General features: G+C 44.3%; 1 protein-coding gene across 1 annotated transcript; it reads left to right on the top strand.

The window, feature by feature from the left end:
- Positions 1 to 304: 304 nt before the first annotated feature.
- EIF3M (eukaryotic translation initiation factor 3 subunit M) lies at positions 305 to 11,663 on the top strand. The gene is made up of 11 exons (XM_075280868.1): positions 305 to 388; positions 1,150 to 1,282; positions 1,367 to 1,505; positions 1,681 to 1,804; positions 1,891 to 1,985; positions 3,052 to 3,135; positions 3,781 to 3,880; positions 5,013 to 5,094; positions 8,110 to 8,253; positions 10,290 to 10,350; positions 10,738 to 11,663. The coding sequence occupies exons 1-11, from the start codon at positions 347 to 349 to the stop codon at positions 10,856 to 10,858; spliced, it is 1,125 nt and encodes a 374-aa protein (XP_075136969.1). The 5' UTR covers positions 305 to 346; the 3' UTR covers positions 10,859 to 11,663.
- Positions 11,664 to 24,621: the final 12,958 nt, after the last annotated feature.

The raw sequence follows: 24,621 nt of genomic DNA on the forward strand, positions 1-24,621 counted from the left end.
CAGACAGGATGGCGACAGCAACCGAAACATCCAAATTACACAACCCAGGGGTCAGCACTCCAGTTGTTGTGAAACTACAATTCCCACCATTGCAGTTTTGAGAATGTGCATGCTGGGAGTTGTAGTCTCACAACAGCTGGCAGTGCTGAAGGTTGCCAAGCCTTGAAAAACCAACAAAATGTCCGCAGTATCCATGTACACCGACACTTGTGGTGTACTTCACTGCGCATGCTCCTACACTGCCTCTCTCCTGACATCACGCGCTCGGGCTCCGACCCGGAAGTGCTCGTCGGCTTCTCTCTCTCTTCCGGTTCCCAGGCGGCGTGCACCAGCAGGCCGAGCAGCCATGAGTGTCCCGGCTTTTATTGATGTGTCTGAGGAGGATCAGGTGAGGGATTGTTGTAGTGTACGAGGTGAGAGGAGGCCGAGTGTGCCGGTGCGGGGGTAGGAGCTGGGGATAAAGCCTGACGGCTTGCTGGGACCTGTAGTGCCGCATCATATGGAGGGACGAGGGTTCAGTCATCCTCAGTGACTCTGACACTACTAATGCAGAGGGGGAGGGGCAGGAAGTGCCTTTGCCCATAGCAGCTAGCTAGATTTGCTGGATTGAATGAGTTTAGATGCGATGGGCTCCTACACGACCAATCAGATTCTTGCTATTGCCTTCTGAAGGCCTTTAGGTCCTTGATGGGTTGCTATGGCTAACTGCTGCCTGTACTAAGGGACTGTTCACACTTAACGGATGTCCACCTCCAATGTCTGCGTGCTATTGGACAGGCATTGCCTAAGTGACACCGCAGCCCCCTGTGCTGTAAACTGCAGCGCTGCTCCTATAACTGCATGCAGCGCCTGTCCGCTAGCAGCTGATCTGCGCAGGGTCTGACCCCGACAGGCCTCATAATGATGGATAGATCATCAGCATAAACTTAATCCCTTTAAGTGCTTGGCCATTATGTAGTTAAATTGTAGACACCGCTTTCTTCTACTCTTGCCCACCGTCTGTCTGTGGTTTTAGCGCTCAGCCGGACAATTTCTGAACATCCCCTTTAAGTGCACTTGTACTGTGTGCAGTATCGCTGTGTCAGGCCGCCTGCTCCTTGCAGATAAGGTTTTGTGGTCTCCTTTAATAACCCTCGCTGTCTCTTCCAGGCTGCAGAGCTTCGCTCCTATTTGAAATCTAAGGGTGCAGAGATCTCCGAGGAGAATTCTGAGGGGGGTCTTCACATCGACTTGGCCCAGATCATTGAGGCCTGTGACGTCTGCCTGAAGGACGATGATAAAGGTGAGGAGAGCGTTCCGTCGTGTCCCGGGAGAGATGATGGGGGTCGTGCAGGGAGTGTAATGACTTGTGATGTCTCCTTGGCAGATGTTGAGAGTATTATGAACAGTGTGGTCTCGCTGTTACTGATCCTGGAGCCCGATAAGCAGGAAGCGCTCATTGAAAGCCTGTGCGAGAAGCTTGTCAAGTTTCGGGAAGGTGAACGTCCATCCTTGAGGCTGCAGCTGTGAGTGCTCCTGTTCTATTGTCTTATAAGATTCGGGTCATGTTGCTGTTCTTTGTAAGGATTCTTCTGCACACCGCGCTATTCTTCTATAGAATGTAACACGTGTCATTTTTCTGCTCCATCTTGCTCGTGAGTTTTATGTCTTGTGACAAGCGATGTGTCTGATTCTTTACAGGCTCAGCAATCTCTTCCATGGCATGGATAAGAGCACCCCTGTCAGGTACACCGTGTACTGTGCCCTCATAAAGGTGGCAGCTACCTGCGGGGGGATCGTATACATTCCAACAGATCTCGACCAGGTGAGCGCCCCCGTCATGTAATCACATGACACACACGTATGAATCTGTCAGCGCTGCCTCATCTCAATGTATTTTATTCACTTCAGGTCAGAAAATGGATCGTCGACTGGAACCTCAACACCGAAAAGAAGCACGTCATGCTCCGGCTGCTGTACGAGGCGCTTGTGGATTGCAAAAAGAGGTACATGCAAGCTTCACCCACCATATGTTCTGGGACAAAGGAGGCTGCGGCCTTATTTATTAAAGGGGTTGTCCAGGACCTGGACATTTTTGATATGTATGGTCTATCTATAGGATTGGTCATGAGTATCCGATCAGTCGGAGTCCTACACCCGTACCGATCAGCCGATGCAGAAATCAACAGTCATAGAGCAAGTAACCTAAAGCTAGATAATCAGTATTCTGATCCTATACATTCTGTTATGGTTAAGGCCGCACATTGCAGAAATGCAGCACCAGCGAAGTGAATGAGTTTTCAGCTAATCCCAATCACACATTACAGGATAGAAATGCTGCAGAAAAGCTGAGTTTCTAAAATACGCAGGATGTCAATTTTACGTCTGGAAATATGAACGTTCTTCTTATAATTTCCTACCTGGGGCCTAATCGGGTATTAACAAGTCTCCTCATACATTGTATCATCAACTATACGGAACACTTAGACCCTCAGCTACATTGTATCATCAGAACACATAGACCCTCAGCTACATTGTATCATCAGAACACTTAGACCCTCAGCTACATTGTATCATCAGAACACTTAGACCCTCAGCTACATTGTATCATCAACTATACGGAACACTTAGACCCTCAGCTACATTGTATCATCAGAACACATAGACCCTCAGCTACATTGTATCATCAGAACACTTAGACCCTCAGCTACATTGTATCATCAGAACACTTAGACCCTCAGCTACATTGTATCATCAGAACACTTAGACCCTCAGCTACATTGTATCATCAACTATACGGAACACTTAGACCCTCAGCTACATTGTATCATCAGAACACTTAGACCCTCAGCTACATTGTATCATCAGAACACTTAGACCCTCAGCTACATTGTATCATCAGAACACTTAGACCCTCAGCTACATTGTATCTGCTGTCACCTGTCCAGTCTCAGGATATCTCTATCTGCAGTATTTGCGTCTTGTTTCTATTTCCTTTCGGGTTCTCGTGTTCTTGTTGCCTTCCTTTATGTTTGTGTAGCCACATAAGTAACATGAACCTTTTCTTGACAGCGAGGAAGCAGCTAAAGTGATGGTGGAGCTACTGGGAAGCTACACAGATGACAATGCCTCGCAGGCCCGTGTGGATGCTCACAGGTAACAGTCACAGAATTCTCTCATCTGCTTTTACATTTCTGAGACTTACTGAAGATTAGTGGGAGCTCAATATCCGGGACACCCATGGATCCGCTTTCTGAAGTGACAGCAGCGCCATGTGAGATCACATTCATCAATCACATGCTATGTGTGTCTGTACAATGGGGGTTCTGAATTCTGAACTGCCATTGCATATAAGGCCTCGTTCACATCTGCATTGGTAATCTGTTCAGGGGGAGTCCCAAACGCACTGGCAAGCGGTGTACAGTGAAAGCACACGAATCTCATAAACTATAATGGGGTCCGCACGGAACATGCGGACAGAAAAGTAGATTGCAATCTACTTTCATGTCCGCATGATTCGTGCGGGCAACGTATAGAAAGCACATGGACCCCATTACAGTCTATGGGGTCCGTGTGCTTTCACTGCATATCGCTTGCCAGTGTGTTGGGGGGGGGGGGGGGGTTCCCATGCAGACTCCCCAAACGGATTACCAAATGCAGATGTGAACTAAGGGTAAGCCTGTCATCCCTTAGTTACATGTATATGACAGAACTTCAGGATATCCCGCTAGTCACTGACTCGTACCCTAGTTATACCTTTAGGATTTTCTCCCTTACAGTCTTTCCCTTTGTCTGATATAGGTGCATTGTACGAGCATTGAAGGATCCCAAGACATTCTTGCTTGATCACCTTCTTGCTTTGAAGCCAGTAAAGTTTTTGGAAGGCGAGCTCATTCATGATGTAAGTAGTTCTTTTATTTTCCTACTATTGATCTAGTCAGTAATTGTGGCATAGACTGAAGGTGTCACATGTCAGTGCTGCAGGCAGCGGATAGGCTGTAGGTACCTGATAGTGGGGCTGTGACTGCGGAGACTTATATATAAATCTAGGAGAATGAATGCAGTAGAGGTCGGCACGTGCCCCATTCATAGTCATGTAGTGCTGTCTCCTGCAGTCCAAGGTGCTCCATACAAAACAATAGAAACCGACCCCCGTTCTAATAAGGTGGGCCAATCCCAGCAATCTTAGTGTTGTGGCGTGAGCAGGAAGGCCTGAATGAATCCCTGTTTCTTCTAAACCTCTTCTTACACGACCATATTGAATGTACGGTTCGCAAGTTGCTGATCGGCAACATAGACTCTGCAGACACCCGTGTCCTGCCGCACTCGCCCATAGAGTTTTATGGCCTATTCATGGCCTTTACTGACCTGCTCTATAAAGTGCGGACCTCGGTTGCGGCCTGGCCACACCATGGATAAAATATCTGGTGGTGTAAGAGGCCGCACTGAATATAATGTGTCCGCAATTGAAAATCCTCCATGGCGGACTTACATTACGGCCGTGTAAGAGCAGCCTAAGAACCTCTTTATAGTTGAGAATAATCTGATAATAAAATATCTATAATAGAACCAGCACATCATATGGACAATTCATGTATATGTATAAGTAGACTGTAAGGCTGAGTTCACATGGGTTATTTTGGTCAGGATTTTAAGGCCGCATCCAACTTAAAATCCTGACCAAACAGATGGCTCCCATAGAAATCAATGGGAGACTGTCAGTTCTATTTTCCGGAAGCAAGATGCTCATTCCTCAGGCAGAGTCGCCTCGCGAATCCGCCTGAAGACACTCCCTCCTTCCAACTAGGCCCATTCATTTGGGCCTAATCTGGAGCGGAGTGCACGACTGGATGCCAGTGCACTGTACCGGCATCCAGTCGCAGCTACCCATATTTTGGACTGGAACCTGAGGCGGCCTCAGGTTTCCGGACCAAAAAACCCCGTGTGAACCCGGCCTAAAGAAACCTGCCCTATTTGTGTTGCCTTTCACTCTTTAAGGAAAAAAAACCCCTAAATGTCCTGTTTGTTTTCAGCTCCTGACCATATTCGTGAGCGCTAAGCTTTCTTCGTATGTCAAGTTTTACCAGAATAACAAAGACTTCATTGACTCGTTGGGTAAGTCCCTGACCTGCGCTGTATCTATATCAATGTATATAATGTGCTTGTAATTGTTCTATCTATTGAAAGCCGCTATTGGGACACTTTCACAAAGCTGGATATTTTAGGCCCGGGCCCCACATGGTGTAGATACAGCAGTGTATAACAGTCCTACATGGTGATTGCCACCTCTCCGCCAGGGTGTCAGTGAGTATGACCGTCCATAGGACTCCTAGACTCTGCTTGTTCTGGGCTTAAATACATAAATGACCAGTTTTAATGTTTTTTTTTTTTGAAAACTTCTATATCAATCTGCTTGAGTCCCCCTCCTCTATAACCAGCTATTGAGCACTGTGTATACAGTGATCGGCAAGGGTATATATGTATCTGACCTTGGCCTGGTCGTATATAGTCCAGGATAGTTGATCGCTATCAGATTGGTGGGGGTATCTGGGAGATAACACGTGGGCTAGTGCAGTGCCCCTTTGTTTAGCACAGTGTCGCCCACTTTATCACCTTCTAGAGCCCCGTGTAGTGCAATGTCCAGAATGGCTGGTGATTCAGAGCTTGCAGCGAGTTGCGCTCTCACCCATTTGATCTGCTTTAAGCCTAGGACATCAATATTAACGTCCCATGAAATCCTTTAGATACTGGAATTAGGATGAGCTGTTTGCCCATTGCTCCAGGGTGGTGATGGTGGGAAGCGGCCGTCCCCTCCCTATTCCTTCACTTCATGTAGCGCAGGTGATTAAGACCTAGTGTCAATAGATTTAAGAAAACCCGAAAACTGTGAAGTGTGGGGTCCTGCAAAGTTGTCTATCCAGTGTTTCCTAGCAGGCGTCCGTGTGATGGAATGTTAATGTCAGCAGCTCCTTTATTTACAGACCGAGGAAGAAGGGAGTCGTCATTAACACTGGGCCGCTCCCCCATTCATGGGTAATTGACTGTTGCAAAAGAGCACAGGTCCATCAGCCATTGTGCGCATTACAATTACATTTTCCATATTGAATCCCCCTCCCCCCTCTCTTGCCCCCGTCCATTGTGCCACTCCACTACCTTTTTGTGGAAAGGGGTCAGAGCCAATGCCAGACAAGGTAAATGACGCATCTCAGAAATAAATATTCCTGGCTTCTGATGGGAGACGACGGCGGCTAGAAATATACACAGCGGAGATGTCCATCCGTTTGCTCATCTTCTATGTAGATATGTTCAATGTAAGAAGAAGTGAAGCGATAGATTTGTTTCTTGTAGTAAGGAAACCCTATACCATAGGTCAGGGGTCATCCTGCCCATTAACCCCACCCACCCTTGTAGTATCTTAGGCCTGGCCATTGTTGTAATGGCCGTGTGTTTCAAACACATTGGGGAAATTTATTAAGACTGGCGCTCTGTACTCCAGTCCAAATCCATTCACCTGCTGGCACTGACTACACCTGAATTATTTGGAGGCTCTGGGGCATCGCTCTGCGACAGAATGGAAGTTTCCGACAGTCAGATATTGGTGTGGATTTCTTGTCTAACTCACGTCTGTATCCTGGTATGTGTTATAGTAAATTTATTGGGCAAGTGATACGACTTGGGCATCATAAAGGGCCATGTGCCAAACATATACCCCAACTATTCCCATCTATGCCTGGTGTAGACAGGACAGTAAATTCCCTCCAGTGACTATTCACGTTACCAGTCAGATGCACAGACTGTCGTGTGACTATAGCCTCAGGCTGGCCGTATATCCATCCATGTGTGCACATGTTACCAGCGATTTCTCCTGATTCCTAAGCATTTGTGTGTGCTGGAGGAATCTGCTCGCATGCACTCCTGACGTTGGTTTGACATTTCATTTACGGCATGCTGCAAATAAAGGGGACCTGTCATGTTGAACATTCAGTGGCAGCGTGTTATACAGTAGAAGGAACTGAGCAGATGGATATATTGTTTTATATAGTTAAATCCCTGTTCATTCTGGGTTTAGGAGTCCAGTGGGAGGTCCTTTGTACGGAGATGATGATCACTTCATAGGACCGCCCACTGGACTCTTAAGTCCATAATACATAAGTACAGTCTAACATCACTGCAATGCAAAGCGTGACTGGAAATTTGCTGCAATGTCCAAAAATACTCCGACCCTACATGATGTAGATGGAAGCAGCGTTTGTGATGACACGGCGTTGCGTCTCACAAATTCCCGCGGGTGAAGTTAATTGTACTGGGAAGTTTATTTTAGATGGCATCTAATGTGACTTGTTATTTCTCCGGCAGGAATGTGCTGATTCCCTGATTACTAATTACAATTTGTCATCCGCGTCGCCCTCTCTTGTCCACCTAATATTTCTCTGCCGGCCCATCGGTCGCTTTACAATGTTAATCAGCCTTCATTTGTTAATTATGTTAATTTGTACTAATTGATTTTTATACTTTTGAGATGCTTGACCAAAGGCCTTTCGGTTTGCGGTATTTTTTATTTCTTCCCTGGGTTATTTGCTCTCGGGCTGTAGTTACTGCTAATTAGACACTTCATTAGTAACGAGGCTTGTAATGCTGTAAACCCTGCACTTTACTGTATGCTGTAAAGGCCATATCACAAGCAAGTAGCTGGGGAAGTGAGGGGTGACATTAATAGATGGATAGGAGATAAATAGGGGATGGATAGATAGATAGGAGATAGGGGAATAGAGAGAGAACACGAGAGCCTTCAAGCTTTATATGTTCTTTGTATCTTGAAGCGTCTTTGGAGAGTTTTTACATCTAATATCTTGTGTAATGAATAAAATATATATCTTTTTTTTTTTTTCTTTCACCCTCATCCCGTTGCAATTTTTTTTTTTTTTTTTTTAGCCTCGGTTCACTTTGTGGGTCCTTAGACTTAATGCATTGTGAACAGAGCCCGGTGTTGTCATGTGGGAGGAACTAGTGACCTCTATGACGGGCTGACATGTGCCCCACTGTATGGGCCTATAGCGAAGAGCCTCTGGGCCATGTGGCTTATTCTATCTGCATAGACACATTTTTATCACCGTTTGTGTTTGTTTTTAGGTCTCTCACATGAGCAGAACACAGAAAAAATGCGTCTTCTTACGTTTATGGGAATGGCTGTGGAAAACAAGGAGATTTCATTTGATACTATTCAGCAGGAGCTGCAGCTCGGGGCGGATGACGTGGAGGCCTTTGTCATCGATGGTGAGGCATCTGTTTTTTTTCTTGTTTTTTTTCAATGTAAGTTGTGAGCCCTATATAGAGATCACAATGCACATTATTCCCTATCCGTACGTCTTTGGAGTATGGGAGGAAATCCACGCAAACACAGGGAGAACATACAAACTCCTTGCAAAGGTTGTTCCTGGTGGGATTTGAACCCTGGACTCCAGTGCTGCAAGGCTGCAGTGCTAACCACTGAACCAAAGTGTTGCCCTGTCTCCTCTGGTTTTTAAACCAGATTTTTATATACTTAATTTAGGCAGCCATAGTACAGCCATATGCCGCTCTCTCTCCACCGATAGATGTTCACATCATTAGACCAATGGTGGAATTTGTGGCCATAACACAACCATCTACATAGATGCAATACACTGACGCCCTTACCCATAGGCTGTAATGGAATCAGTAACCTACATGGTTTTAACAAAATTACTACTGTATGGAATAGAATAATCTATTTTGCTATTCCACCCCCCCCCCCCCCCCTTGAGTATCTAAAAGACCTAAATGGACCTATTTAGCTTGTATACTGGGAACTTTCTTGGTGTATGCATTACACTTAAAGAGGACCTTTCATTGATTTGGGCACAGGCAGTTCTATATACTGCTGGAAAGCTGATAGTGCACTGAATTCAGCAGTATGTAGAACTGCCTGTGCCCAAATTAATGAAAGGTCCTCCTTAAAGGGAATCTGTCAGGGCAATTTGGGGCACTAAACCAGCCATAGGTCCCTTTGAACAAGGAGTTTAGTGTCTCAAATCGCCCTATTTCATAGCCACAAGTGCCCGCAATAAAAATTACTCTCCCTGCCGCTGAACTCTTTGTGCTGGTGCAGTTTTTCACTGAGATGTATACGCCTCAGCTTCAATGTACATGCCCCGTACCTCCGGCACTTGCGCAGTGAAGCAGGGGTGTACGTCCTCGGTCTCACTTAAAGAGGACCTTTCACCACTTTTGGGCACATGCAGTGTTATATACTGCTGGAAAGCTGACAGTGCGCTGAATTCAGTGCACTGTCGGCTTTCCCGATCTGTGCCCGCCGTAAAGAGCTTACGGTGCCATTACCGTAGCTCTTCTATGGTCAGAAGGGCGTTTCTGACCATTAGCCAGAGACGTCCTTCTGCCTCGCGGCGCCTATCGCGCTGTGCTGTGGAGCGGGGAGGAACGCCCCCTCCCTCTCCTGATAATACTCGTCTATGGACGAGCGCTGTGAGCAGAGGGAGGGGGTGGTCCTCCCGGCTCCACAGCGCGATAGGCGCCGCGAGGCAGAAGGACGTCTCTGGCTAATGGTCAGAAACGCCCTTCTGACCATAGAGCACTACTGTACCGGCACCGTAAGCTCTTTACAGCGGGCACAGATCGGGAAAGCCGACAGTGCGCTGAATTCAGCGCACTGTCAGCTTTCCAGCAGTATATAACACTGCATGTGCCCAAAAGTGGTGAAAGGTCCTCTTTAAGAACTGCACAGGCAGCACTAGAGATGAGTCTGTTGAGTCATTAGATTCCTCTCTAGATAAGTATAAAGGTTTAGTTTTTATAATGCGGGCACGGATGGATTTAAAATGGGGTGATTTGGGACACTAAAACCCTATAAGGACCTAGTGGGTTCTAAATTAGTCTATAAGGACCTGTATGTGGTTTAGTATCCCAGTCGGCCTGGCAGGTTCCCTGTTAAGGAGTATTCTCATGAACATAACTATAGTCAAAATTTGTAGACAAAAGTTAAAACATTGTTGCAAATAAATAAAAATTTGAGTTGCCTATCAATGGCATAGGGAAGTACAGAGACACCCCCCCCCCCAATAGTAATCTCTGATGGAGCCATAATACCTTCCTGTACATGAGTCCTCAGACTATTGTGTCCTGTGTCCTATCCGGTTCATGGTGGGTCTTAAATTTGCCACCTATGTACACCAACGACTGCAAAGATCCCCAAGGCCTGAGCCTTATCGTCTAGTCTTGTGCACACCTTATATATAATTTGGTAACCTTACATGATCATGCTTATATCATTGCAGCCGTGAAAACAAAGATGGTGTACTGCAAAATCGACCAGACACAGAAGAAAGTTGTTGTGAGGTAAGGCATTCATTTCCCTGCCGCAATGTGCAATCTAGACTTTTTTTTTTTTTTTTAATTATTCTTTCACATAATATATCTGTTTAATATTTTAGCCGGTTCCCATCATGTGCTTGTAGTTAAATGCTGCCTATTTATCATAATTTTATTAAGGCCCAGAGCTGAATGTGATTAGCTTATTTAATGAAAGTGTCCTATTTTCCAGCACATTTCACTTAATGACCGTGAAAGTGGCCTGAATGCTAATTAGCCGCCGCCGCGTCTTTCTTCTCGTCCGCCTTGTAAAACGGGAATTGTGCTCTGGAAGCAGCGGCACAGAATGAAATTAATTGCAAACCTTTCTTGGCCCTATTGTTGGTCTTACGGTTTTTTATTATGTTTCCGTAGTCACAGCACACACCGGACCTTCGGGAAGCAGCAGTGGCAACAGTTGTACGATATCCTCAACTCCTGGAAAATTAACTTAAACAAAGTGAAGAACAGTCTCCATAGTATTTCTGAAGCTTAGACATCAAAAGGCGACTCTGGACTTGAACCATCTCAAGTTGTGCCTCAAATGGATCGCAAAAGGGGTCCGAAATTTCTTTTAAATAAAGCTGTATCATCATGAAAGTCAGTGAGGACTGAAATACCTAATGGCCTGTATAGAAAGTAATGCACCATAGAAAGAGAGGATTATATTAAAGGGGGTATCTAGTTTTTTAGTATTGATGGCCCATCCATATTAGATTACGGATCCAAGGCTATCAATGTCAGAAAGTGGATAACCCCTTTAAGCGATGTTCACTCTAGCAGCCATGACACTGTGCGGGGACTGTCCAGGGGCCCGATAACAAAAATATTGTTGTAGGACAAAACCGCCAGGCTGAGGGTCATTTTACAGTGTTGTTTTTTTGTTTTTATTTGTTTTTTTATTATCCAGAAGAAATTTTTGTTTTAATAGCCAAAGCCAGGAGAGAATTCAATAGCAATGAAAAAATAAAAAATGCAGTGTTTTGGGGGGTTTTTTCCCATGAAAAACTGCAACTGGCTTTGTGAGCAGTCTTACAATATGGCTTCTTATTTCATGACCACAGATTTATTTAAAGCTAATAAGTCGTGGCCCCTTCTTTCTTGTTACAGTTTTGGAACCTGCGCAATTGTAATGTAAGATAATGTGATATAGGTGGATGGTTATCGGTCATGTGAATAAGCCCTGGCCTCATTGATAGCGATCTTTTTGCTTTCTTGAATCTTTCCAGCAGGTATATTTGAGGTGTGACTACATTGGTCAGTGTCCTGCTAACTCCATTAAAAAAAACCTTTAAAAAGAACTTTTGGATTTTTTTTTGACTTCTTTAACATTGAAAATCTAGTAAGATTTGGTACATGTTATATAGTGATATACACAATCTCCTCCTGCTCCTCCCTCAAGTCCTAAACAGATTAATTTGCAATGGAGATGATGATACTTTGTTTGGAAATGATCCCTCACAATCGATAGACTTCTGGAATTCTCTATATGTGTATGACCATTGCATTGGATTGGTTTTATTACTAATATACAGTATAAGCAGTTTCCGGGTATGTTGCGCTGCCTCCCTTGTCTTTCGGTGACACCACTCGCTCGCTACTCCTGCATGTCCATAGAGTAAAACAGAGTCAGTCATGTGATTGAGTACCAGCAGGTAAAGCAATGGAACAAAACGTCCTGCCTCCACAACAAAAGTAATTGTCAGGGCTCAGGGACCTAGATTTGGGTTTTTAGTGGTTCTTCCACAAATCTTGCAGCCAGACGCAATGGATATAGTATTTTTGTGCTTACAGCTATCACATATATTTATGTACATATAATATAGAAAAAAATGACAACAAAAAAACATACATGCCATTATATTCATAAGCGATGCTGGAGAGGTCTTGTGTTAGATTTCAGGCAGCGGCTTCCCTGCAGTCTGTGCAGTCACCGCACACTACTTTCCTGTGTGAATAGTCTCTATAGCGGGGGTAGGGAACGTACGGCTCTCCAACTGTTGCAAGACCACAACTCCCAGCATGCATACTGGCTCTGCTGTTTGTGGAACTCCCATGGAAGTGAATGGACCATGATGGGAGTTGTAGTTTCAGAGCAGCTGGAGGGCCGAAGGTTCCCTACCCCTGCCCCTATAGTAACTTTTTTTTTTTTTTTCTTCCTCTATTATAGTAATGCCCAAACTAACAAACAAATATGACAAAAAAAAGGTCCGTGTCCATGCCCTTTAATAACAAAGTATGATCAGATCCCTGCTGTACACACCTACCTCACACAATACAGATTTGGAGGTTTCCTTTTACTCCTCAAGTTTCCTTTTCCTTGACCCATTTAGTTTGTTAGTAAATAAGAACCTCTCAATGGCGCTGATCTGTCGCTGTATACTGGAGCTATCGTAGTTCTCCTTGTTGCTGCCTCCATTGACCTCTATATATCCGTTGTTTGGCCGGTTGATAAGAAATGATCTCGTCGCATCAGAGATGGCCGGGCCGGGGTTTCGTTTTTCAGCCACATCCGACTAGAAAGAGGGGAATTAAGTGATCACAATGAAATGAGAAAAGATTATTACTGTTAAGAAAGGCCTTAGTTAGATATTTGTTATGGACAAGTTTAATCTGTTTTTTTGGTGCAACCATCTATTTTTATTTTTTGCTATACTTTGCAATGTCTTGGATCCATGAAAAAAATGGAATCAGATTATAATGGACGTTATTGGTCAGCAACCTGGACCAAACTAGAGCATGACTTCTTTTTTTTTTTTTTTAACCATCAGTGGTCCATGGACATTTGTCCAAGCCGATTTAAAATCAATAGGATTTGCAGCCCATGGAGAATGGCAGTGTTCGCACCCTGTTATCCTATCATATTTATGGTGTTTTGGGTTGTTTTTTTTTTTTTTCCATCATAAACACAGTGAGGGGACTTTGAGGGAGATGTCAACCGTACCAAGTAGATGTGACTAGGATGAAGCTCCTCCCCTATGACTACTAAACAGGGCTAGGGAACCATGCACACTTGCTCTTCTGTTCTTGGAACTCCCATGGAAGTGAATGGAGCGTGCTGGGAGTTGTAGTTTCACCGCAGCTGGAGTGCTAAAGGTTGCTGACCTTTGTACTAGAACTATACTTGGCTGCAACATGAAGATTATAAAGGGCACCAATGGAAAGGTAAATACTTCATGACTGGTTTGCTTTAACTGATTTTCACAGTACTGCACTATGTGACCGCAGCCAAACACTTAGACTCTCTTACAAGAGACCAGTTGCCTTTCTAACAATAATCTCATGCAGGACGTTGCAACGCATCACCTTCATTTTTCTCAATGGTATCTTTCAGCCCTATTTATATCTCGATCATTGAAAGTAAAACAAATTATTATACCAATTAAAATACCAATAGGCTTTAAAATACACTGCTCAAAAAAATAAAGGGAACACTTTTAAGTGCTTAAGTGTTCCCTTTATTTTTTTTGTTTATCTCGTAAACAGAGGAATGAGCTGTCAAGAGAGGAGAGTTTGGATCACACGATCTCAAGACCATTAGTTCATACCGATCCTCATAATTGACAAAGGAAAATAAAAGTAAATGAACCCCACTCGACTGCTTATATTGTTGATCGGCACTTACAGGAAATTCAGGACCCTTAGATTGAAATCCTGCAATTTCCTATATTTTAGTAGTTATGATGTATTGCATTACCCTGCTGATCATACCGTGTACTGTGAGTCTGAAGCATCCAGCCGGCTGCAGAGGCGCTCATAGCTACAGGGTGAGATCAGTGCAGGGCAAGCAGTGATGATTTGTAAGTGACTTACGTTTTCTGAGGTGTTGGCCAGTAAGGGAATAGAAGAATTGTGAGATGCCGGCTCTGCATTCCTTTCTGCACTGTGATCTTTCCTGGGAACTGCAAGGACAGCGGTAAAGAAAATGTCAAGTATCTACCTCTTTAATTATTGAAGCTGATGAATAATGATGTAAAAAGATATATGGAAAGAGACATTCCAGAATGAATCAATGTGACCTGCAGCTGCGGCTCTTCGTGACCTTTTTGGTCAGATTTAGGCCACATCCACACAGCAAAGCCATGTGAACCAGTACAGCTCACTAGTAAGACCGGCGTCACAGGGCCGAATTCTGACCACGTGCACCTTTCTGGATTTATTGGCCTGAACACGGCTCCGCTCATCTGAACTCTGTGGACTATAGAAAGCCATCCCCCACAGCACAGGTAAATTTCTGGTTCCAATCACATGACCAAGAGGTCAGAACCACCTGGTCCATGATGACAAATCCACTGTATTAATCAAGGTTCGGTTGAAATCCCGGTTTTCTTCTGTATGCAAATGAGTTTTCTCACAGCATTGGGGGCAGGCCCCAGCGCTCTAACAGCACTGAGAGCATCCCCAATGCTGCGAGAGAAATCTCCAGTGACGCTTCTACCTTCGCCTGGAACGGCCTCTCCTTCTGGCACTGGCTTCAAACCTCCAGTCCTCGAGCAGAGCCAACTGCGCATGCCCGCGGCCATTTTCCTGTAGGCCACTTACACAGTAAACTAGTCTAAGCGGCCATTTTCTTGTGGCTGGTTACACAGTAAGCTGGGGTAAGCAGCCACAAGAAAATGGTCGCGGGCATGCACAGTCCGCTCTGCTCAAGGACTAGAGGTTTGAAGCCAGTGCCGGAAGAAGACGCAAGGAGAGGCCATTCCAGACGAAGGTAGAAGCGTCACTGGAGATTTCTCTCGCCTGATGGCAGAGCCGACTGCGCATGCCTAGAAGTTTTAAGCCAGCGTAGGAAGAAGACACAGGCAGAGGCGTTCCAGGCGAAGATGGAGGTGTCGCTGGAGAGTTCTCTCACAGCATTGGGGACGCCCTCAGTGCTGTTTGAGCGCTGGGGACCGCCCCAGTGCTGCAAGAGAACTCATTTGCATACCAACGAAAACTGGGATTTCTACCAAATGGTGGCGCGGAAAAGACCTCTAAAGGTAGGAGATGAATAGACTTTCTTAAGGCTATTCCTATGTGTTATCGAGAAAAAAGTTACTTTAATGATTGAATCCCTTTCAATCCTCAGACAACCCCTTTAAAGAGGACGTTTCATGTTCTTGTGCATGGGCAGTATTATATACCACTAGAGAGCTGATTTCTGTGCCAAAACTAACACCACCGATATCTCTGGCACCCGGGCTCATACAGGCAAAGCTGACGGTGCACTGAATTGACAGCTTTCTAGCAGTATATAATACCGCCCATCTCTGATGACATGAGAGTCCTCTTTAAAGCACAGGACCCATCTCCTGCTGGACCCTGCAAACCCCATTGAAGTGATGAACGGTAGATGGTAAAAAAAAAATCGGTTATGGAAATGTTTTTGAAGTGAATGGGAGCGTTGTAAAAAACTGTGTGCACTTCCCCACTCCATAAAATAACAACTCACCTTGTTCCGGCCTGGAGTCCAGATCCTGGCTTGGCAGTCTAGAGAGAACATGATTTGTCTGGTTAGCGAGTAAGACGCTTAGACTATCCTTCGATTGTGATCCTGGCAAATAAATACATTTTTTCAAGCTGGGCAGATTCGTTGGGCTTTTGCCGTTTGTTTTGGACATTTCCTCCTTTATTGGGGCTACTTTTGTTCTGCCATCGCTGCTCACTACCTGAGACATGCACACAGCAGCCATATTATCACCTTCCTGACTGCAAACCTTCTCTTCGTCCGCCTCCGCTGGCTCACTAGTGTGATGTGTCTGCTCACAGTGGTTTTCACTGTACAAGTCACTCTCCACATTGACATCACCTTCACTAGTTTCTTCCACAATGGAGTCTTTAGCATTATCCATAGGGCAGTTCTCATGTGTATATAAGTTTTCCGTATATTGTAGTGACGCTATATTACAGTCTCCACAACTAGGATCTAAATCAGACTGTAAACCTGCATTTCCTAAAGGGTAAGACGTAGTAAAGACCGTTTCTGGACCTAAACATTTACTAAATGTTTCTGTTCTTTCGATTCTACAGATGCCTGACGTCCTCTCTGTATCTTTGGACTCAACCAACTTTGGCTCAATTCTTCGGGTCTGTTCTGCACCTTCTCCTGGAGGATTCTCATTTGTGGTCTCCATTGGTTTGACTTTAGACTGCTGGATTTGCTCATGACTGTAAGACTTGGTGCTGATCTCTGATGTGTCCTTGCTCAGAACAGGTAAGTAATAGTTACCTCCATCCCCAGGACCAACACTGGGACTGTCTCTGTCTGGGCCCTGATCATTTATTAACTCTCCTACAGTTTGATCAAGTCGTTGCGATTCTTCCGAGCACGTCTCATTTATTAAGACACCTCTGTCATTGTCTGTCCTGTCTGGCTTATCAAGGACAATGTAAACCTCTTTGCTGGTACCATCTGCAGATTTATGATGGCTGGAGTCTGTCTGCTCGCTTGCATCTTCCCTGCAGACAGCTGGAGGTTTATTATTGTCTGGCAGGACCATGGCTGGTGTCTGTGCGGTTCTTCTGCGATCGGCCGCACTCTCTTCATCCTCATTCATACATGTCCTATCATCCGGGATCTCTTCTGTACATTTTCCATCGCTGAAGTCTTTTACATTAGATGAAAAGCCGTCTTTGTTCTGGGTGAGAGCGCTCTCATCCTTCTGCTCTTCACCAACATGTCCCTTATCTGCCATGCTATAAACATTGTGAAGGCTGTTTGCATCTGTGTTAAAACAAAAAGTACAAACCATTACAGCAAAATATCAAAAGCTGTATATACGAGTAGCTATATATAGCACAGAACAGCTCTGACTATAAATGATCCCAGGGCCGTCACTTACTATTCATTTCTATCATTATTTATCGATAAACATAAAAGGTCCCTAAATCTAGACCCTGCGATAGTCAGCTGGTCTGGCAATGGATGAAACATAGACCCAATGCTGGACGCTCACATTTACTGAGGGAGAAGTGGCAATGAGTTTTCAGATACTTGTCATTACCTACTACTATGTGGTGGGACAGCAGCAGGCACCTTATTGCTGTGGGCAGAAAGATTTCCTATTCCCCTTCACTTTACTGGGGGTCTCATGCAGGACCAGCTTCATCCAATTAGTGGGAAATTAATTTTTGCAGCGGATTCTGCAAGGAGGTGTAAAGGAGGCAGAAGCCGCTGAAAAAAATTCATGTTATGCGAGGCAGGTTACACAATTTTTTGGTGAAAATTCCACCAGATTTCTGTCACATTTTGCTTAGTAATCGCCCCTAGTGAATCTCATGTTATTATACTACATGTACCTTCTCTTTACTGTGCTATTGGGACTTGATGCATCATCAGTAATGGAGACCCTAACTACCTTGTGCTGTATTAAATAATCATATGTTTTATGTGGAAAGGGACCCCAGGGTCCAGGGTGGACTGATACCGATACATCAGCTATAGCTACGCCCCTGCAATAAGCATTACAAAACTGAAAACTTAAAGGGGTTGGCCACTTTCAGACCAATAATGACAAACAAATGTACAATAGAAAGTTATACAATTTTCCAATATACTTTCTGTATCAATTCCTCGCGGTTTTCTAGATCTCTGCCTGCTGTCATTCATTCTGTCACTTCTAGAGGATAAAAGTCTGACCATGGTCATGTGATTTACGGTCCATGGTCATGTGATGAGTACACAGGTGCACAGCTGATTACCAGGCAGATGTCTGATTATTGTGCTGTGACTCTAACGAGCAGCACCTGTGTGCTCATCACATGACCATGGACCGTAAGTCACATGACCATGGTCAGACTTTTATCCACTAGAAGTAACAGAATGAATGACAGCAAGCAGAAATCTAGAAAACCGTGAGGAATTGATACAGAAAGTATATTGGAAATTTGTATATCTTTTTATTGTACATTTGTTTGTCAATGTTGGTCTGAAAGTGGCCAACCCCTTTAACTATAAGACAAGAGAAACTGTCAGCATGTAAGGCCTCATTCACATCTGTGTTTGGTATTCCGTTCAGGAGAGTCCACATGAGGACACTCCGAAAAGAATACCGAACGCAACTGCAAGCGGTGTGCCAGTGAAAGCACACGGATCCCATAGACTATGTGTATATAATGGGGTCCGAGTGCAGGGATCATGCGGACAGGAAAGTACTTCACAATCTAATTTTCTGTCCGCATGATTCATGCAGGCAGTGCACGACCAGCACACGGGATCCCATTATTTTCTATTGGATCTGTGTGCTTTTACTGCACACCACTTGCAGTTGCGTTCGGTAGTCCGTTCAGGGGCTCCCCATGTGGACTCCCCAAATAGAATACCAAACGCAGATGTGAACAAAGGGTAAGACAACTCACAACTGCTGACAGCAGTATATAAAGGACAGAGAGAGTAGTAAGAGTACCCGGGGTGATGGTAATGTTGGATACATGATCATGGGAGCCATATTTGAATGCCCCTATAGCAGTGATGACATATCCCCAGAGGTGGCCCCTTCATGTACAGTTTCCTGAGCTCTGCACTGAACACTCCTCAAACCCCCTCCCCTATAAATTTACCCTTCGTTCACATCTGCTTTCGGTATTCCGTTCTGAGAGTCTGCATGGGGACCCCCTGAACGGACTACCAAATGCAATTGCAAGTGCTATGCAATGAAAGCACACGGACCCCATAGACTACAATGGGGTCCATGTGCTTGCCGCACGCTGCACGTACAAATCATTTGGACAGGAAAGTAGAAAGTGAAGTACTTTCCTGTCAGCAAGATCCCTGTGAAGATCTGGCGGCGGTCCGTGTGCTTTCACTGGCACACTGCTTGCAGCTGCGTTTGATATTCCATTCGGGTAGGTCCTCATGCAGACTCCCCCGGACGGAATATCATCGCAGATATGAACGAGACCTTATTAGACCATTGGGTTGGGCCTGGGAAACGTTCTGTGCAGAGAGTCCTGGACTCTGAATCACCTTCTGAGTACTTGTGATGGCATTATAACAGATTTCTCGCCCATGAAACTGCACAATCACCCCAGGCATCTTTACACCGCTCTCCCCATCCTCTATATAGCACTTTCATCAGTTTCGAGGGGTCACAACTGCCGAAAGACTCCCTATAAATAACATACAAAGAGAATGGCATATTGTGAGTGACCTTTATAAACAACTTCTCCTTTGCTTCCATCCATCTTCTGTATTCCATTAGTTGTCACTGGTAGACTAATATCATTAGAGCTGACTATGTAGGAGGTTGTTGTATTAGCAGCCGGATCATTCTGGGGGCCATTTTCAGATGTTTTGTTTTCTGTATCGTATACGGCGATATCCATGTTATATCCACTCTGGTTCTCTTCAGCCTTTAACATGAAATGAGGGAAAATCCATTGAATGTTTAGCAGGGGAACGACAATAGGCAATGCATCTGTATAGGGATCCCTGAGCACAGATATCTGGAGATAAACGTTCTCATTCCTACCTATTACAGTTTGGCAGATTATTATTTACCTCCTTCATTGATTCCATTGCTTTCTTCACTGTGTCGCGCTCTATAGCCAAACTTTCTTTCTGATAGGACAGAAAAACTGACAATGTACTAGGGACCCTTTAAGAGACAGTGCCATTGCCATTGGTACATAGAAAGCAATGCAAATCCAAGATAGATTGTGAGCCCCACTGAGGTCAGCGAGTGATGACAAGAATATGTTGGTGCTGTACAAGAAAGTACAAAATTAAAATAATATTTATGGTTTTCTAATAACACACTGGGGCTTATCAGCCTGAGACTCGCACTGCAGATTCAGCGCCCTGAAATAAGAAGTATCCGTTGCTGCCTCACATTTGGAGCTCATTGTGACGTGGAATGGACCACAAAATCCGTTCCAAATTACACAGTGTGAACCAAGCCTAAGACCGGGGCCAAATGTTGCAGAAACCTTGCAAAAAGAAAACAGAGCGTGTTACAAAGTGAATGAGATTTCATCCACAGGGTGAATCTGCCAGAACAGCCAAAAATGCTGCGTTTCCACATTGAGGAGCTTTTGGATTTGTTCACAGGACAGAATTAGTCTAGCTGAAAAAAATTTAGTTTCAGGAATTTGAAGCTGCATTTTTCTGCTGGACCAAATTCTGCATCCGTCTCGCATTCATTTCAATAAAAGATATCAGGCAGAATCCACCTGAAACTCGAGCATGGCGCTTATTTTTATAGACTAGCTGAAAAAGTCAGCCTCTGCCTCCCACTGAAATCAATGGATGGCTGGATTTAGGTGGAATTTACCGTATATACTCGAGTATAAGCCGACCCGAATATAAGCCGAGGCCCCTAATTTTACCACAAAAAACTGGGAAAACTTATTGACTCGAGTATAAGCCGAGGGGGGGAAATGCAGCAGCTACTGGAAAATTTCAAAAATTAAAATGGTCTGCATTTTTGGGTGCAGTAGGTGCTGGGAAAGGGGAGGGGGTGTTTTGGTTGTCTGTCTGCCCCTTCCCTGAGCTTGAGGACTGTTTTTTTTTTCCCCACTTGGAATTCAGTCTGGCTGACTATAGGGTATCTGCAGTGCTGCTATTAACCCCTTCCCGATACAGGAGCACTGCAGATCCCCTATATTCAGTAGACCGGGCACTTTCAGACACAGGGATACCTAATGTGTTTGTGTATTTTTTTTTTTTTTCCTTGACTCGAGTATAAGCCGAGGGGGGCTTTTTCAGCACAAAAACTGTGCTGAAAAATTCGGCTTATACTCGAATATATACGGTATCTCAAAATGTGCCTCAAATTCTGTTCAATAGCAGGCAGTAAGCTAATATTTACAGCTAGCAGAAAAAAAAGGGTCATGCTTCTTCTCTAGTGGATTCTACCTGAGAACTCCTATTCAAATGAATTGCAGGCAGAGAAGACACCTTTTCTGTTGGCACTGGATTTTTCAAGAAAATCCACTATAAATAAAGGCAAAATACCGAGGCACTCTTCTTCAAATTCCACGTCTAAATACACATCAAAATCTGTGTCGATTTTTTCAGTCAAACAGAAAAAAAATTGCTTCAAATTCCTAAACCACTGACTATAATGGGGTAGCAAGTTTCAGCCAAAAAGCACTTCAGAAAAAAATGTGGCAGAAGCGCATTTCCTTTTTTCCCCGCATTGCTTTTCCCTATTATACCTATATGGAAACCGCCAGCGTTTCCATAGGTATAATTGACATGTTGCCATTTTCAAAACCAACGTTTTTTGAAATCGCAGTATGTCCACTGCAGATTTTTTTTCTGCAATGTGTGGATGAGATTAGCCAGAATCCTATCTACTTTGTAGGTGCTGTAGAACCAAATTGGTCAAATTGCAGCATTTACACTATGTGGGGCCCTGATCTTAGGCTTAAGGGGGCATACACACGGAGTAAAGTGGCGCTGATTCTGCCACGATAACTCGCGGCAGAATCAGCGCTGATAAAAAGACTCCCATTGACTTCAACGGGTTCCATTTTCCGCGCGGAACACATTGAAATCAATGGGAGGCTTTTTTTATCAGCGCTGATTCTGCCGTGAGTTATCGTGGCAGAATCAGCGCCACTTTATTCCGTGTGTATGCCCCCTAAGACTCTGCGTTGTGGAATGAAGCTAAAAAAACGCAGCAGAAAACAATGCAGCAGAAGGGAGAAGTATAAGAACTTCCATTATCTTTCCCATTCTTTTTGTAGCCATTCTTGGCTTTGGCTCAAAAAATCACAGCAAAATCTGCACCAAAAAAAGCTGCGTTTACGCAACGTGGGGCCTCAGTAAATCTATAGGGAAAATGTCAGCTTTTCTGCAATTGTTTTTTGTCTGCAATGTGTGGATGGGATTAGTCAGAATCTTATTCACTTTGCTGATACTGTAAAACACTATGTTTTCTGCTGCGTTTCTGCAATGTGGATATGGCACCGCCTGTTTATGAAAATCTTCCAGTCTTTGACGTGTTGTTTTTAAAAGTTTTAAAGAAGGGGCGATGTGGTAAATCTGATTCTACGAAGATCTTCTTTTACCTGATATTTTCCTTATAGAACAGACAAATTTTCAGGTCATCCTAAAAGATGTTCTCAATGACAAATGAGCGAATTGTTATTATCTGTTTGACTGCGGTACATGTCACACCGAGCAATGACTGTGAATGACATTCGCCCCTTTAGATAACTTTATCGACATTTGCTCCATTAACAAACAAACAGCACTCAAAAATGTGATCCCCATGCGTCCGACAGCCTACCTGCACTTTCCACTCTGCAAACGCTCGCTCGTGCTCACTCCGAAGCGCCAGGAACTTTTCCTCATTTTCCGTTGCCTTTGCCCTTTGAAGCTCATTATCTCTTTCAAGGGTCTGCAATAAAATTAATTATCCAAAAAATAATCAATACCACATTAATGAATGTTGATGTGTTTTATGTCGCTTGGACCTTTTGTTTCTAACATGCTAGAAGTGCCACACAGATCAGCGATAATGCGCTATCGACAACAATTTTCATAAATTAACAGAAAGGTACTTATAGTTTAGCGAACAGGAAAACAGTGGGAGTTTGGAGAGAAGAAATGGTAATAAAAGGATATAAAAACACTTGCCATTACTCAGATTCACTGCATGAGTTTTAATGTGCTCGCGGAAGAAAAAAAAACCAAAAACGAATATAGGACACAGGCCAATCCGAAAAGTCATATAAAAGAAATGGGTCATAAATGAAATTATTTTGTTGTACTTATTAATGGAAGGCAAAGCGTAATGGTTATCTGAACTGTCTACATAATGAAACATCCATGTTGGCATGTACTCTTTGCGGCATGTGAAGCGGTAGGGCGAGCGGCGCACATCATGGCTTCAGAAGAAGCCTTTATTTCTGCGTTCACTCAACACGAGCGTCGCTGTCAGGGTGATAAATGAAGGTAATTCTGGAGGAATCAACAGTAACAGTTCACACACCATTCAGGTTCTCCTGGAATTTTCTACTTTCATCCTATTTTTTTCCCGTCGGCCGTAAGGATAAAAGGCTTCGCCTCCGTGACAATGAACTGATCCCAACCTCTAACAAGATGTAAACACGGCTTTACTGGACAATGGCTGTCAATGTACGCAGCGCTGGATCAATGATATTTATGGGCCTAGGCTTTTATTTTTTTGGATTCACATCAGAGTGACCAGTCAAGTATGAAATTATAAAATGTAACAAAACTTACTCGCTGTTTTGTCTTTTCACCAGAAATGACCACGGACGTTTCTTGAGATAAAACAGTTTTAACAAAGTTTGCTTCTTTTTTTTTTTTAATGGCTGCATTAAAGTGCTCGAGAAAATCTCTTAAAAAGAAAGTGTCAACGGGAAATGACTTATTATTTAGGTCACTTTTTTATACTGAACATGTTTTTAAAGAATTTTGGGGGATGTTTTTTAAATTTTACATGTTTTTAGCTTAAAGCTAAAAAGCCTAAAAATCTTGCCACTAGTTTGTGACTTCCTGACTCCTGTAGATGAACCATGGCCCACAGACACAATGGTTTGGAGCAGACCCTATTGACCTCGGCAGGGGTTATTGTGTGGAGAGGGGATTAGATAAGATTTGACACCATCTAGTGTTGACTAGTGGATTGTGTGTCTTATCTATATATATATGTGATCTGTAGGGTTGAGCAATCGGGATCGGAAAAGATGGGATTCCGATCGGCGATCGAGTAAATTTCATGATCGCGATCGGAATTCCGATCCCGATCTTTTTAGGTGGGATCGAGGTCGGAGATTATTTCCCACAATGTTTGGCTACTGGCTAATAATGTTAGCTAGGTCCCATAGGAATGAATGGATGCAGCCGGCACTCAGCCTGTGCTGGTGTCCGGCCACTTAACCCCCTGCACGCCGGCTGCGTCCATTCTTTCTAATGGGAGACTAGCTAACATCTCTAGTAGCTAAGATTTGGTTCACACATGCTATGTGTTCTGTCTGTAAGGATCCGCATGAGGACCCCTACGGACGGAACACAAGCGCAACTGCAAGCGCTGTGCAGTTCAAGCGCACGGGCCCCATAGACTATAATGGGGTCCGTGTGCTTGAACTGCACAGCGCTTGCAGTTGCACTTGTGTTCCTTCCATAGAGGTCCTCATGTGGACCCTTACAGACAGAACACATCAGCATGTGTGAACTGGGCATTATTACTTACCTGCACAGATCGCTGCCGCTCCCCGCTGTTCTCGCCTCGCAGCCCCCGCCTCCCAGGTTAGTGTTACAGACCTAGGAAGAAGGCGGGGCTTGTGACTTAGTTGAGTGTGGGC

This window comes from Leptodactylus fuscus, chromosome 7 (assembly GCF_031893055.1).
Source record: "Leptodactylus fuscus isolate aLepFus1 chromosome 7, aLepFus1.hap2, whole genome shotgun sequence".
Taxonomy (NCBI): domain Eukaryota; kingdom Metazoa; phylum Chordata; class Amphibia; order Anura; family Leptodactylidae; genus Leptodactylus; species Leptodactylus fuscus.

What these genes read in the sequence shown, in the direction of transcription:
- EIF3M (XM_075280868.1), top strand. Translation starts at nt 347, where the DNA reads ATGAGTGTCCCGGCTTTTATTGATGTGTCTGAGGAGGATCAG. An exon ending in ATGTGTCTGAGGAGGATCAG is followed by an intron (nt 389 to 1,149) that starts GTGAGGGATTGT and finishes TGTCTCTTCCAG; the next exon opens with GCTGCAGAGCTTCGCTCCTA. An exon ending in CTTGTGGATTGCAAAAAGAG is followed by an intron (nt 1,986 to 3,051) that starts GTACATGCAAGC and finishes TTTTCTTGACAG; the next exon opens with CGAGGAAGCAGCTAAAGTGA.